The sequence below is a fragment of the Embiotoca jacksoni genome, unplaced genomic scaffold (genome assembly GCF_022577435.1).
Source record: "Embiotoca jacksoni isolate LCO1_2020_lvr unplaced genomic scaffold, fEmbJac1.0.p SCAF_1, whole genome shotgun sequence".
Classification (NCBI taxonomy): domain Eukaryota; kingdom Metazoa; phylum Chordata; class Actinopteri; family Embiotocidae; genus Embiotoca; species Embiotoca jacksoni.
Window position 1 is genome coordinate 1,304,681 of NW_027185229.1, and position 15,320 is coordinate 1,320,000.

At 42.0% G+C, this 15,320-nt stretch overlaps 1 protein-coding gene across 1 annotated transcript in view; it reads left to right on the top strand.

Moving 5' to 3' along the window:
• The first annotated feature begins 1,002 nt into the window (after positions 1 to 1,002).
• The window catches only part of srgap3 (SLIT-ROBO Rho GTPase activating protein 3), a 26,912-nt gene continuing 12,594 nt past the window's right edge, over positions 1,003 to 15,320 (top strand). Inside the window, exons 1-4 of the mRNA XM_069153876.1 lie at positions 1,003 to 1,086; positions 6,627 to 6,689; positions 12,353 to 12,538; positions 13,843 to 13,971. Coding sequence (XP_069009977.1) covers positions 6,648 to 6,689; positions 12,353 to 12,538; positions 13,843 to 13,971 — 357 coding nt within the window. The 5' untranslated portion in view covers positions 1,003 to 1,086; positions 6,627 to 6,647. The remainder of the gene's footprint in view (positions 1,087 to 6,626; positions 6,690 to 12,352; positions 12,539 to 13,842; positions 13,972 to 15,320) is intronic.

Here is a 15,320-nt window from a genome sequence, read left to right on the forward strand (position 1 = left end):
TGTGTGTGTGTGTGTGTGTGTGTGTGTGTGTGTGTGTGTGTGTGTGTGAGATCCTTGAGTCTGAAAGCACTGGAGCTGAAGACAGTTTAAACTGATTATGCTGCAGTGATCTCAGGACTCTGTGGATCATTCTGGTCACCAACATTCAGTTCATGCCTGATTGTTTTGATCGACATTTTTTGATTTCGCAGCTGATTTTCACAAAAATGTTGAAGTAATTTGTGGAATTTTTTTGCATTACATTTGCTGAAATTCTAAAAAAAAAATTCCATTTGACAAAATAAAAGAAGTGATATTTTCCTCATTTCCATCATAAGACCACTTTTCCCACAAACCTCGTCACTTCCTGTTGTTGCGGTTAGCGAGCAGCAGTTTGTTTTGATGGTGAGATGAGAGAGGGGGCGGAGCCTTGTTGATTGGAAATGAACTCTTATTTGTATTAATAAAGTCACTTTATTTTGAAAGGCAACTTCAAAAGTTCAAAATCAGGAAATTTGCTAAATTGCAAGCTGCTGCAAATATTGCAGAGATTGCTTAAATTGGTGCTAATTATTGCGATCGCAAAAGCTACATTTCCTGGAGGCACTGATAACTTCAATAATTTAAAATGAGACAACATTTATTTTTGCCTCTGAAACACTATCAAGAATCATTTGACTAAATTCGTTCAGCTGTACTTTGTATTCAGCGCTAATGAGCAGATATGAGAGCACATAAACACATTCAACTGAGATGGAAAACATGATAAAAGTATGCTGCTACTGTCATTGTGACCATGTAGCATTTATCTCATAAATCATCTGCACTCTGAGTTTCTGCTGCATAAATCTGAAAATGTAATGCACATGTCCATTTCAGTTTTATACGAGCACCTGTGTTTTTCCTGAGATATCCTGAGGCCTGTACGTCTCCTCTTCTTCCAGGAAGGACCAACACTTGCTGTCCTCGGTGAACAGCTGGTATCTGGTGCTAAACCAGACGAGGCGGGAGAGCCGTGACCACGCCACCCTCGGCGACATCTACACCAACAACGTGATCCTGCGTCTGGCCCAGATCAGCGATGACGTCATCCGCCTGTTCAAGAAGGTCAGTGAGACCTTCATCATCATCCGTCTCTCTGTTTACCATCTTCTTCTTATTAGTTGAGCACAAAGGGTCAGAGTTCACGGACGGTTTTCGTATTTGTGGAAGCTGAAATTCCTACTTTTAGTTTTTACTTTGGCTTTAGTCTTGAGAAAAGTAGTTGTAGCTCCGTCTCAGCGCTCTCGGAGTAAGAAGGGTGTCTGAGCTGAAAGCAGCTCTGGGAGGTTGAAGCTGCGACCCTCCGGCCGGCCGGTGGCTCTCCGGCCTCTTCTCTTCCAGCGAGCTCCGTCTGGCTCACCGTCAGCACATAGCGGAGATGACTGAGGTCTCATCCAAACATCAGAGCCCTGTTTTCACCTTGCAGCTCTTCTTGCAGGTGAGCTCCACTCTGCCTACTGTGTGTGTCTGTGTGTGTCTGTGTGTGTCTGTGTGTGTCTGTGTGTGCATTTGTGCGTCTGTGTGTGTCTGTGTGTGTCTGTGTGTGTCTGTGTGTGTCTGTGTGTGTATTTGTGTGTCTGTGTGTGTCTGTGTGTGTATTTGTGTGTGTCTGTGTGTGTATTTGTGTGGGCTGTTTCAGTCAGGTGCCCTCAGGTAGCCGTTGGCTGACATGTTGGAGGCAGTAAATCCTTTATCAAGACTAATGTCATATGAAGCTGTGGAGAAAATCGAACTCAAAGGAATGAGCTTTGGTGGACAGCAGGACAAAGTGATCGAAGACAGTTGACAGAGTTATCTCGATGTTGTTAGCTAAAGTCACTCCTTCTTATTAGTTTTCTGGAGGTCCATCTGAAAATAATCCCTCATTCATTAGAAAAGAAGATTCAAGAAGACCTGTTTTTGGGGGCGTGTCTGTTTGATTGACAGGCCTGTGGTGCAGTCAGGTTACAGCTATCGGTGGGCGGGACATCGTATCGTCAGGTTTCCAATCAGATCGGTCAGATCCACCGCTGGCTCCTCCCCCAGCTCGTCCAAATATGGTCACTTCCTGCTCCAAAGTGCTCCGAACTAGTAAGATGGTGACGACATCTATTAGTTCTGGCTACAGAAAACAACGTGGTTACTTTTTCTCCTGTAATCTGCAGGAAAACGAAAGATTTGTACCAAAATGTAATATTCTTTTTACAATTTTGTTTTATTTTATAGAATTGGTTAAGAAAAGTATATTTTATAAACCAATATCAAAGTAAAACTATTAGAACAGGTACCAGTAATTTCTGAACATTACACAGCTCTGTTTGATAAAGACTCTGTAGGAATGTTTTATATGAATGATATATTTTTTTTAATATTCTATTTTCCCATTTTTTTTATGATGTTATGTTCAGTATGCTATGATGCATATTGTATACAGTCGTCATATTGTTTTATTTAAACCTGAATTTGGTCGTGCTACGAACCAGAGCTGAAATATACCAGAAACAATAATAATAATTGTAATAATCCAGGTGTGCCATGCCTCATTTGAGAAGCTTATTGGAGTTGGAAAGCTGTGTTCACAACAGCAAGATTTAAAATTACCTGGAATAATGTAATTAGATGAGGTGTGGCAGACCTGACTGGACAGCGAGCTGTTGTTTCTGTCTGCTCTCATCTGCAGAGAATCCATTAAGAGACCACAGCCATCTTTCTTCCTTTCATAGACGGACGAGTTTAAAAATGTATATTAACTATCAGAGCTGTTACAACACAACCCGCCGCCGCTCTTACAAAGTGTTGCATCACAGTCGTCCACTCGCTGGGTGAATCTCTGCTCCCATAATCCTTTGCAGTACTCGCTGCAGTCTGTCTCCCCTCAGAGCTGCTGATGCATACAGATGTCCAGTCGGACTGCTGGAGACATATTTCATTCATCACATCCAGCCCGAGGCTGCTTTCAGAAGGACTTTCTCTCAGGTTAAAAACAAGACAAGAAAACTAAATGCCTTCTGTATTACCGATGTTGTTCTGCGTTTCTTCTTCTGGACACTTTTCATAATCAAGTTTAAGGATGATCTGCCACAGCAGCGTTTAGTTTTATGAGCTTTTACTTCTCTAATAATCAGTTTCTGACTCACCTGTTGCAAGTTTTTTCAAGCTCCTGTACTGAGTGGAGGAGGGTGTGGTCACAGGTGAACTTTCATCTGTCTTCTCATCTCTGGGTGGATCTGGTTTGAGTCACTGGGTGTGTGTGTGTGTTCTTGTGTTACTCATGTTGTGAAGTCAGAAACATGTTAACGGTCACAATGGTGACCAAAAACAAAGTCCTCACCACATTTGTTGAATTTTAGGGTTTAGATTAATGAGTTCTTCTTCAGGTGAGCATGAGTCAACAGGAAATGAATGTCAGTCAATGTAACATGAGTGTATGTGTTGTGTGTGTGTGTGTGTGTGTGTGTGTGTGTGTGTGTGTGTGTGTGTGTGTGTGTGTGTGTGTGTGTGTGTTGTGTGTGTGTGTGTGTGTGTGTGTGTGTGTGTGTGTGTGTTTGTGTGTGTGTGTTTGTGTGTGTGTGTGTGTTTGTGTGTGTGTGTGTGTGTGTGTGTGTGTGTGTGTGTGTGTGTGTGTGTGTGTGTGTGTGTGTGTGTGTGTGTGTGTGTGTGTGTGTGTGTTTGTGTGTGTGTGTGTGTGTGTGTGTGTGTGTCTTACAGCACTCCTCCTCCTCCCTGTATTGATCTGACAGAAAACTATACTTCTTTCATATGTGAAATGAGCATCATGCATCTTGCTGAGTCATTCTCTCTCAGAGGAAGAGATGAGTCAGCTGTTTACACTGTTGAACAATAAGTCTAAAAGAGTTCATGTCACACTGGAGGAGTTACAGAACTTCATCTACTAAAGTGATAGCCTTTATTTGACAGCATGTTAGGTCACGCAACTCATCGAACATGTTAAATCTGTGTGCATAAATCTTTCTTGTCCTTGATTCACTTCATGAGCATGTCCTAGGTTTATTTTTAGTGGTTTTATTGTTTGATTTTAAATGCACATGTTATGAAACTAAATATGTATTTAAACTAACGCAGCTCATATGAACCTTTTCATATCGTAAAATGTAAAGCCATGTTTACTCTGTCGGTATAAAGTATATAATGTAGTTATTGTTTCCAAATGTTCTTAGCTCTTAACAGCTGTGGTGACACCTTCAGGAAGACACAAGAAAACAAAAGCCAAACAACACAGCATGTGATTAGATGGAGGACATAAACCGCGCTGGAGAACCTGTGCACAATATTAATGGTTGATATTACATTTCATTACATTACATTTCATTTATCTGACTCTTTTATCCAAAGACTTACAATAAGTTCATTTCAACCATGAGGGTTCAAAACCAGAACAACAAGAATCAAGAAAATACAATTTCTTCCAGAAAGCCAAACTACAAAGTTCGATCAGTAAGTTCCATGTTAAGATACTAAAGTTCTACTGTTCAAGATAAAGGAGGAGGAGGTGTGTTTTTAGTTTGTGGTGGAAGATGTTCAGAGTTTCTGCTGTCCTGATGTCGTTGGGGAGCTCATTCTACCATTTAGGAGCCAGGACAGAGGAGGAGGAGGAGGAGGAGGAGGAGGAGTGGAGTAGCGTGAGTGTATTTCGGAGGTTAAAGACCAGTCGAGCTGCTGCGTTCTGGATGAGCTGCAGAGGTCAGATGGTACTAACAGGTAGACCTGCCAGGAGGGAGTTACAGTAGTCTAGACGTGAGATGACCAGAGCCTGGACCAGAACCTGGACCAGAGCCTGGACCAGAACCTGGACCAGAACCTGCGCCACCTTCTGAGTGAGAAGAGGACGTCTTCTCCTGATATTACAGACATATATGACATTTTACATAAAATATGTAAAATCAGCATCCTTTTCCTTTTATCTGGAAGATTTTAAAGTCAGAAAGAAAATTCTGAATTTGTCTTTTGATTGAAATTTAAAGAGACTTAATAAAAAAAATGTATTGCAACGAATAATCACCAAACCAAATGTAGACAAACTGATGTAAAGTAGAAGACTGTAATGATGGCAGGAGATATGAGGGTTGTGGAAACTGATTCTAGATCAGCAGGTAGTACACAGTGTGTTCGTTTTGGTATCGTTTCCTCACAAACAGAACAACTCCCTCCATCTCTGAGGTTTGAGGAGGTGTTGCTTCTTTGTTCCAATGTGTGAAACCGTCACACTGTTGGTACATTTTCTCACCTCGCAGTCTTCAAATAAAGTCGTTCTGCTTCTCTCCCACACAAGCAAATGCCGTCACATGTTCTTCCCCCAGTCCAGTTGTGTCCAGGTGTGTCCAGGTGTGTCCTGGTGTGTCCCGTGTTTCTGAACAACAGTCATGCTGTGAGACGTGATGACTGAGAAACAGTCGAGGTTCATGTGTGTTAAAAGCTGTGAGGAGAATTAATTAATTAATTAATTAGTCTTCTCAGTGGAAACAAAAATAATATTTTCATTGTTGAAATAAAATATAGAAATTAATTGTTTATATTAGATATACATTTTCACAGATTTATACACACACACACACACACACACACACACACACACACACACACACACACACACACACACACACACACACACACACACACACACACACAGGTAATAATGAATGAAAAGGAGACTTAACAAAAGTGTAAAACATGCTGTACTTAGTTATATTTCTTCACTTTTCAATGCAAGTAAAGATGTATTTAGTTGCTTCAAGCAGCAATCATCAGTGATGTCATCAACCGTCAGTGATGTCATCAACCGTCAGTGATGTCATCAACCATCAGTGATGTCATCAACCGTCAGTGAGGTCATCGTTGGTTCGTGAACATTATGAATCCTCCAGTTCAGATTCTGTCCGTCACCATCTTTGCTAGTTCGGAGCGGTTTGGAGCAGGAAGTGACCATATTTGGACGAGCTGGGGGAGGAGCCAGCGGTGGATCTGACCGATCTGATTGGAAACCTGACGATACTACGTCCCGCCCACCGATAGCTGTAACCTGACTGCACCACAGGCCTGTCAATCAAACAGACACGCCCCCCAAAACCAGGTCTTCTTGAATCTTCTTTTCTAATGAATGAGGGATTATTTTCAGATGGACCTCCAGAAAACTAATAAGAAGGAGTGACTTTAGCTAACAACACCGAGATAACTGATGGACACATTTTATTCACTTTGGATTTGATGAGAGAAGTTGAATGGGAGTCTATGGAGCCGGAGGCTTTTTGGAGCCGACCTCTAGTGGCACTCGCTGGTATTGCAGCTGAAGACACTTCTGGATCAGAACCATTTTACAGACCTGAAGCTACGAACACTTTTATAAACAGATCGATTTACCTGCACTTTGTAAAGTTGATTTGTGAACCTGAAGTATTCGACTCATGTTATTGTGACCTGTTTGTGGTGCTGGATGAAAATGAATCACAGTCTGGTTCATCCTCCGCTCCAGTTTCGCCGACCAACAGTTGTTGAGATATTTTTGTAACAAAGTCAGTGTTAGGGACTAACTTTGTTCCAGCAGGTCACCGCTGACCACTCAGACGTTATTTGTTGTCACATCCTCGTCCTTTCTTCTCGCTGTTTTCCAGAGCAAGGACATCGGGATCCAGATGCACGAGGAGCTGGTGAAGGTGACGAATGAACTCTACACTGTAAGTGACAGACTGCGTCTCCTGCAGATCGATGTCTCACACCTCATCTCATCACTGCTCTTTTTCCTTTCCGTCTTTCTGACATTTTATTTCAGTTTTTTTAATTTTTTTATTATTATTACATTTCACTCCAGCTCCTTCTTGCTTCTTCCTGCTGCACTTTATTAAAAAAATATCGTGCTCCAGATCTTATCTCAGCAGATTTGACCTCTCACTTCTTTTTCATGTGATTGAAATAGTTTTAGTCTTTAGATGAACGTGTCTTTACCTGTTTGGACTCCAGACAGCAGCAGCAGTCTGGATTCAGCTATACTGTTTTTATTACACCAGGACTGCCATCAGTTTACCTGCCCGTGATTAACCAATCAAACAGCTGGACACAAACCCATGTGCTGGATAAAACATTCGCAATTTGTAGAAACTTTCTTTTCTCTTGATTGGTTTGGGGTCTAATTAGAAAGTCTGCTTTTTAAATTGTCTGAGTTTACGTCACATTTTGCTACATCAAAAGGAACGTTTTGATTAATTTCTTATGTTTATTTTGCACCTGCAGACGGGCTGATGATGATAGATGATGTTAAGAGAGAGCAGAGCGAGTCGGTTGATTGTAAGTAATTAAAAAGAACGTTACATTTCTCTCCGAGTCGGACAGTTTCTCGGCTCCAATCACATCCACATGTGGTGGCTCCTCCCCCTCTGGTGGCTCCTCCCCCTCTGGTCCAGTTCAGGCTTCACATCACGGGTGGTCTTGTTGCAACTCGTCCTCATACCCCAAAAATATATACGACCATTGGGCAGTAAGATTGACAGGCGTACCGGACCTTCGTTGTCATGGCAACAGTAATAAATAAATGGTTAACATTTTCATAGTTCGGTTAAGTTCATGAAAAGATCCTGGTTTGAGTAAAATAAATACGTTTGTGACGTTAGTTAAATACATTACGGAAGTAATAATTAGTTAAAGTAGCTCGATGACGTATTTACACATAAACAGCGTTGTCTCTTGAGAAATGACTGCATGTCATCCATCCATCCATCCTTCACTCATCATACTTATATTATTCATATATTAGTCATCCAAAACTCCATTTTCGTTGTCCAGTGTGCTCTCCATCACAGAGTTTCCATCACGTTCACGTGTTGTGTTTTCCTTCAACGGAGGTTTGACTGCTGCTCTTTGATCATGTCGTAGCACCGCGCTGTAAAATCAGCATCGCCGACCTTCTAGCGCAACGAACCGACTCCTAATATTTACCCAGTGGATGGAAATGCGGATAATTTGTACTTTCGTTTGCAGATTTTCTTAAAGATTGGTTAAAAGTTCTGATCCATTCGGATGGAAAGGTGACATTATAATGAGGCTAGAAATAAAAATCAGATTGAATGTTGTGCATCTTGTTTCCATAACGATGGAGTCACTCGTAACAGCTGCTTTATTTGCATTTGATGCGTCTTTATTGTGGAGAAGCAGTCACCGTAATGACCAGTTTCTCTGCAGGTACATGTTGCTGTTGTCATTGGGGGAGAAAACGTCCTTCTGCTTCATTTCGATGTCGCTCGAGAAATAATTGCTCACATCACTTACTTCTATAAAAAGCAGATTTTCTTCCCTAAACAGCTGTCACGTCTCCTGCAGCTGCTTTCTATATGTTTAAATATAGAAAAGGTAAATAATAACGACCTTATTAATGGATATTTCCTGTTGTACTTTTATAAGATTTAGTGAGTATTAATATTTTACTGAATTTATAAATTATATTTTGATTAAATGTCAAGTTTTGACAGTTTTTACACTCAAACATCAGAACAACAAATTTAAAGAGCAGTATTAATGAGTGGCAGCATGTCTTCACATTAATAATGTGGTGTCATACATGCTGTGTTTTTACACCATCAGATAACTCAAGCAATATTTTACATTTATTACGAGATATGTTTCAATCAGCTGGTGTTTTGACAGATTTTTTTTTTGAAGAGTTCTCCCCACTGTGTCTCCAACCACTACCAGTTATGTCTTTATTCTACAGCTCACAGATAAGTGATAATGAGATTTCCTGCAGGAGACCCTGCAGATCGATGAACATATGTCGGGGGTGGGAACACATGGTGCTGCTGCTGCACTCTTACTCTCACACAAGCTCTTACTGAGCGAGGCTTAGTGCCCCGAACTGGACGAGCTCCAAGCAACTTCAGCAGTCTTCTGCCCCCCGAGGTGAAACAGAAGAGACGGCAGCGCGGCCTTCATATCACTTATTCATCAGGGCGGTGTGATGAGAGTCAGAATAGCAGAGGGCAGCGCTGGCAGCGATCCCTCATCGAGCCATCTGTAGATCTGGACTCTCCACCACACAGGCTCATACATCTTATTTGCATTCAGAGGCGTCTCCAGAGGACGGGCTGTTTATCAAATGCCCTTAATAACCAACCACGGCTGGTTTATTTGACACACTTATCATCTTTATTTTAATTAGTGAAAATGCAGTTATTCTCCCTTTTCAGAGGGTTTTTACCTTTCAGGCATTTTCAGCTTGGTTTCTCGTGTCAGAGAAGATCTCCGGTTCACTGTGGCATCCTTTTGTTTGACCCACTCTGGCTGCGTGATAAAAGTCAGATGGTCGTCTCCTCTCATGCTCTAGTTGGCTGAAAATTAAAATCCCAAATGTCGACGTTCGGATAGCCTCGTTATTTCTTAATTAGAGGAAGGTTGTGGGAGTTGTGTGAAACTTCACAGTTAAAGTGATGCTGCTACAACACAAATATGTCTCCTAGAAAGTATAAGAAGCATACTAGAGCATGTATATTTTCACACCTTCTGCTTCTATTTTCCTCTGAGAGCTACTTTGACAAAATGAAAGTGTCTGAGAGCTCCTCATGTTTAGTAACATTTATTCACATAGCTGAGCTCCACCCAAACCAGCGGAATCAGCTTCCTTTAACTCTTGTGAGGCCAAACTGGTTTTAGAAGTGGGGGAGATGTGACTGGGCTGATAGGTTCGTTGAAGTATTGTTGAGATGCTGCAGCAGGAGTGTTAGTGAGAATAAAGATCTAGTTGTTTGTGACTTATCATTAACGCCAACCCTGAAATGAGAAACTGAAGTAAAGGCCTGCGTGTCCTCGTCCTCCTCACTCACCGCTGTAAAGATCTTTGCTTCTACTTGTGTTAATTTCCTGTTTTACAGACTTAATATCCCGGCGGGATCAATAAAGCTTCAGCTTATCTTATCCGGCTGATCTACCACCTTGAGCCTGATGTCTGCTCTTCAGTCTCACACAGTTCTTCTTTTGTAAACAGCAACAACAAAAACACTGATTCTGGAGCTGTGCAGCAGTCGCAGGCGTTAATGCAGCGTTTATTATTCATCTTTAGTCATTCATTCATTGGTTATTTTCCAAAATTGAAAGCGCCTGTTAATATTGTGGAGCTTGCTTGAATTTGTGTTAATTTGTTATCACGTTTATTAAGTCCCTCCATTGGAACAAAGGTTAGACTTTTTATTATATTATGTTTTACCATGATAACCCCGTTTGATCTTTGGTATAGCATTTTTCTTTACTAGTGTTGAGAGGGGAAAATATTCTGAGGTGAGAAAATAGGAATGATGTGCAGCAAAGATCCTCAAATCACGGACATGTTGGTTGGATGGTCAGTAGCTCAAACAGCTGAAATATTTAGGTTTTTGTTGAATATCAGATTGTGTTTTCTTCCCTCGCCTTCGTTGTTAAAACCTCCAGTCATTTTCTCTCCGTGTCTTTCACCGCCTCCGAGACTCAGCAGTTAAATAACCCCGGGCTGTTGTCAGAGGACTTTACACACACCTCCTGCAGACGCAGCTGAAGCTCAGTCTTCCTGCAAATGACTTCTGTTTTTAGCTGCAGGTCCTGCAGTTAGACGGCTCGACGTTAGCTGGAAATTTAGCACATTTTCAGAGACCAGTCTGACAGCCTCGGGAGGAACAGCGTGTAAGCCGAGTTCCTGTTGTCTGGAGTAGCTGCGTCGATGTCGAGTTTTGTCACTCTGAGAATACACCCGTGCCTTTTCTTTTATTCATTGATTCTATTTTTAAGGTGTTTGCCCCGCAGCTCTTCAACTCTGTTGTTATTCTAAGAGCTGCGGCGCTGACAGGAGGACAATTTATAGCACAGAGGGAAAGAAACAGCCTCATCACTGGTAGAGAATACGATCGCAGGGTCAGAGGTCAAAGGAGGACTGGAGGGGTAGGTGACCAGAGGACAGCAGGATGAGGAGATCTGAAGTGCAGCATTGATCCCAGGGAACTAATAAATGTTTATGTTGACATCCTGAGGTGCTCATAGAAAATCCTGGATGCTGGAGATGTTTGAAGATGCAGCTCACATCTGCATGTTCCTTTACGAGGCTGAAGACGGCCGAGGAGAGACTCAACGAGGATCTGGGACGAGTTATAACGACGAAAGGGCGCTTCTGTCTTGTCTCACGAGGGTCTTCTGTCACTCCAGTCTTGTCATCAGCACACTGGATCAGGGTGGGGGTGGGGAGAGGGAGTTGGAGGGGGGTGTTAAAGTCTGGGTGTCTAAGTAGAGATCAAAGTGAAGAGGTAAAACTGCAGAGCTCACAGGAAACAAACGAGCTGGACTTGTTGTGGAAATGATGAGGAGGCCGGCGAAGCTGCAGTGAGGGGTGGGGCGGGGCGGGGGGGGGGGGGGGGTGCTGGACGTTTGACAGCCACGACTCTGGATTCACTTAAAATCTTCCACGTGTAGTGACATCTGTGTTACTGCTGCATCGACGGCCGAAACTGATCCTCCAGGAAAACGTTCAAATCAAAAGAAGACAAAGAAGACTGTGAAAGATGTTTCAGGAAATATCAATAAAACAGGAATTCTACTAAGTCAACACACACGTCCAGACGGGAGGCCAATTAAAGGATGAACCAACGTTAAGTGTTTTCTTAAGGTGTCAGGCTGCAACATGCCATCAGAGTTTTAGTGCTCCTTTATTCTACAGGTCTCTGGTGTCTACTGGAGCGATGGAAACCATTCCTCCAAACAATAATGATAATGGTGATGACTGCTGTCGAACACGTTGGTCCAGAAGTTTGGATTAAATCTGGTTTTATACGTATCAAACCATCGGGGACCCTCGTGCTCTATGGGGGGAGTCTAGACTGTATATAAAAGTGGACGTAGCTTCTGGGTCTGAAAAATTAGTTTTCTGGAGGTCCATCTGAAAATAATCCCTCATTCATTAGAAAAGAAGATTCAAGAAGACCTGTTTTTGGGGGCGTGTCTGTTTGATTGACAGGCCTGTGGTGCAATCAGGTTACAGCTATCGGTGGGCGGGACGTAGTATCGTCAGGTTTCCAATCAGATCGGTCAGATCCACCGCTGGTCAAAAACATACTGAATTTAATGTCACATTGGACGAAGACGAATATTTCTTTCTTACTACTTGAAGAATAACTGAGTTAGTTTTTGACAAATTTTCTTTTCAAGTGATTAATTCAACCAAATATCCATTTCAATGTCGGACACCAAGCAGCTGTGTTTGGTCTTCTCTCTCTGTGGCTGCTCATAAAACCACAACATCCACTTCTCACATGGTTTGACGAGATCTTTGCGTTGGTTTTATAAGAACTTGTATGATAAACCATGTAAAGGTTTGTCTGTCGCTCTCCTCCTGCAGGTGATGAAAACATACCACATGTACCACACCGAGAGCATCAGCGCCGAGAGCAAGCTGAAGGATGCTGAGAAGCAGGAGGAGAAGCAGTTCAGCAAGTCCGGAGATCTGAACGTGAACCTCCTCCGTCACGAGGACCGCCAACCGAGACGCAGCACCGTCAGGAAGATCGAGAAGATGAAAGAGAAGGTAAGGACAGTCGACTGGTCTCTGAACAAACTGCAGTACTTCTGCCCAACAACCCGACTCCCTCTCCATCTCATGCTCGTTTCTAGATTATGAAAAGTCTTGTCTTCCGGCCGTGTGGCTGCTGGTCTCTGGAGCGTTGTGTACTTTAGATCCTGCCATGCATTAGATTTTCCTCTGGAGTTTCCTTATGCAAATACAGCTCCCATTATCTCTCAGGTGCAGGACATCAAAAGGCCGTGAGTACGACAGCGTCTGTCCCTCCTCAGAGATGCTGCTTGGCTCGGGAGCTGCAGTCTATTAATAACTCAGCCTGCCAATGAATACTCGCCTCTTTCCACCGCCTTTTGTTTCATTACTCTGCCTGCAAACAGGTTGGAGGAGAAAGGAAAGTTAATCTCTTTTCCTATTACGCATTGGAAAAATTTGCATCATAATGGCTTTGTGAAATAGGAAATAAAATACCCATGTGCAGTGAAATGTACAAACAAATGATTCAAATAATGGGCAAAAGTCTCCGCTTTGGAATTATGGAGCTTTTGAGGTTTTTAAAACTCAAATAATTATTTTCTGAGTTGTGTCTGAAAAAGTTTCGCTTATGCGTGCGAAGCCACTGTGTCGATGCTGTTAAGCTCAATTGATGTGCTGTTTTCTAAGTACGAAATGTCACTTTTTATTATTTCCTTTACTTTAGTGTTGAGTACAACTGCATGTACAAAACAAGTTGTGTAAAATGTAAATAAAAACAGAATGTGATGATTTTTAAATCATGTAAACACATTTAATGGAAAATAGACCGAAGACAACATAAAAGGAGAGGGACCATCCAGCTTGTTATCAGCGCTCAGTTCAACACCCAGAATCCATGACGGTACAGGGATGCATCAGTGCACATGGCATGGGTAGCTTCCATATCTGGAAGGAACCATGAATACTGAATGATATATTCAGGTTTTGGAGCAACATATGCTGCCATCCAGACAATGTCTCTTTCAGGCAATAATAGGACCACATTTCCCTTTCAAAACTCCAGAAACTGGTCTCCTCAGTTCCCAAACGTTTACAGAGTGTTGTTAAAAGAAGAGTTGATGCAGCTCAGTGGTGAACATGAACCTGTCCCAACTTTTTAGAGACGTGTTGCTGACATCAACTTCAAAATGAGCACATCATCCTCCTCTCTCCTCCTCTACCCTCCTTTCTCCTCCTCTCTCCTCCTCTACCCTCCTTTCTCCTCCTCTCTCCTCCTCTATCCACTTCTCTCCTCCTCTATCCTCCTCTCCTCCTCTCTCCTCCTCTCTCCTCCCCAGAGACAAGCCAAGTACTCAGAGAACAAGCTGAAATGTACGAAGGCCCGTAACGACTACCTGTTGAACCTGGCGGCGACCAACGCGGTGGTGGCCAAGTATTACATCCACGACGTCTCCGACATGATCGATGTGAGTACGCACGAGGCTCACGTGTTTGTTTACGTCTCTCAGCTGTTGGTTTTCCGTCTCTTTCTCACCATCTGTTCCTGAGTCTCGTTCTCTCGCAGCCTGTTTGCGGTTTGTCTCCGAGCTGCTCCGCTGCACCACTCAACATCATTTTTCCACGATTAATTCCTGCCCTGATAACACTGATGTTTTGGCGACTGGCTGCTGTTGACACGAGGAGTTCAGTGATGCTGCTGCAGAAGGATTTTATTGACTGATGAATTTAAAGAGACTCCATCTTCGTTGACAGGATGATTTTTCACTCTCCTCCTCTTCGGTCTCGTCCTCGTTCATTTAAATTTTGTTGAGACAAACACAGCGTGTCCTTGTAACTCTCACCAAGTTTATTAAAAACCCGGCGCAGGACACGCACACTTCCTGTCTGCTGTCGTCCCTCCTGTCATGAATCAGAATAGAGGACACAGTCTGTCTCACACTGATTTCAGAAGTTGTTTTATTACAAGTAAAAACTCTGTTTCAGTTTCCCCTTCACTTCAGAAGCAAATGTAGTACAAGGAATCAACATTTTATTATTTTATTTTGAAAACACAATAAATTATCAAAGATAACAAATACTATACAGCAAAAAGGCAAAAAACTCCAAAGTTAACAAAGTTATAGAAAACAGAAAGTTTACATACATATGTAATATGACTCAATACAAATAATGATAAACAATATTTAGGTGATAAATACAGCTAAAACAATAATACCAGTATAAAAGCAAAAAAATGTGAGTATGATGCTGGATGAGTGTGTTTATGTGCATGTGATGTGTTACAGTTACAAAACATTTTTGGGGGGGACGACAATCCCTGCAGAAAACTGATGAAGATTAAGAGGAATTTCTGAAAACAGCATTTTAATATCTACTCCTTTTATATAAGCACACGTGGAACTCCTTCTTCAGGGAGCCGAGGCTTCGTCTCATATTCTAATCTATTTGTTATTCAGCATCCATTTTGTTTTATTCTTCCAATATGATGTATTAATAGCGAACCGTCTGTGAACTGCTTTATATTTCCAGGGTCTGACAGCACTAATGTATTATTATTTAATCTCATAACCTGTGCTGTGTAAATGAGGTAGCTGCACTAACACGTGAGGTCTTTCTAAAATTACATTTGTATGTATTATTCCGCATTTAATTATTGTATTTTGTCATTAACTTCTGATAAATTAAGTAAAAGATTGATTTGTTCTCTGCAGAGCCACATGAAGGTTTATAACATACTAAGGTTTAGTGGAGGGTGTGATCTTAAACTTCTACATTAAGCTCTAATTTCTCTGTTCTTTCCCCGACTCAGAGGTCA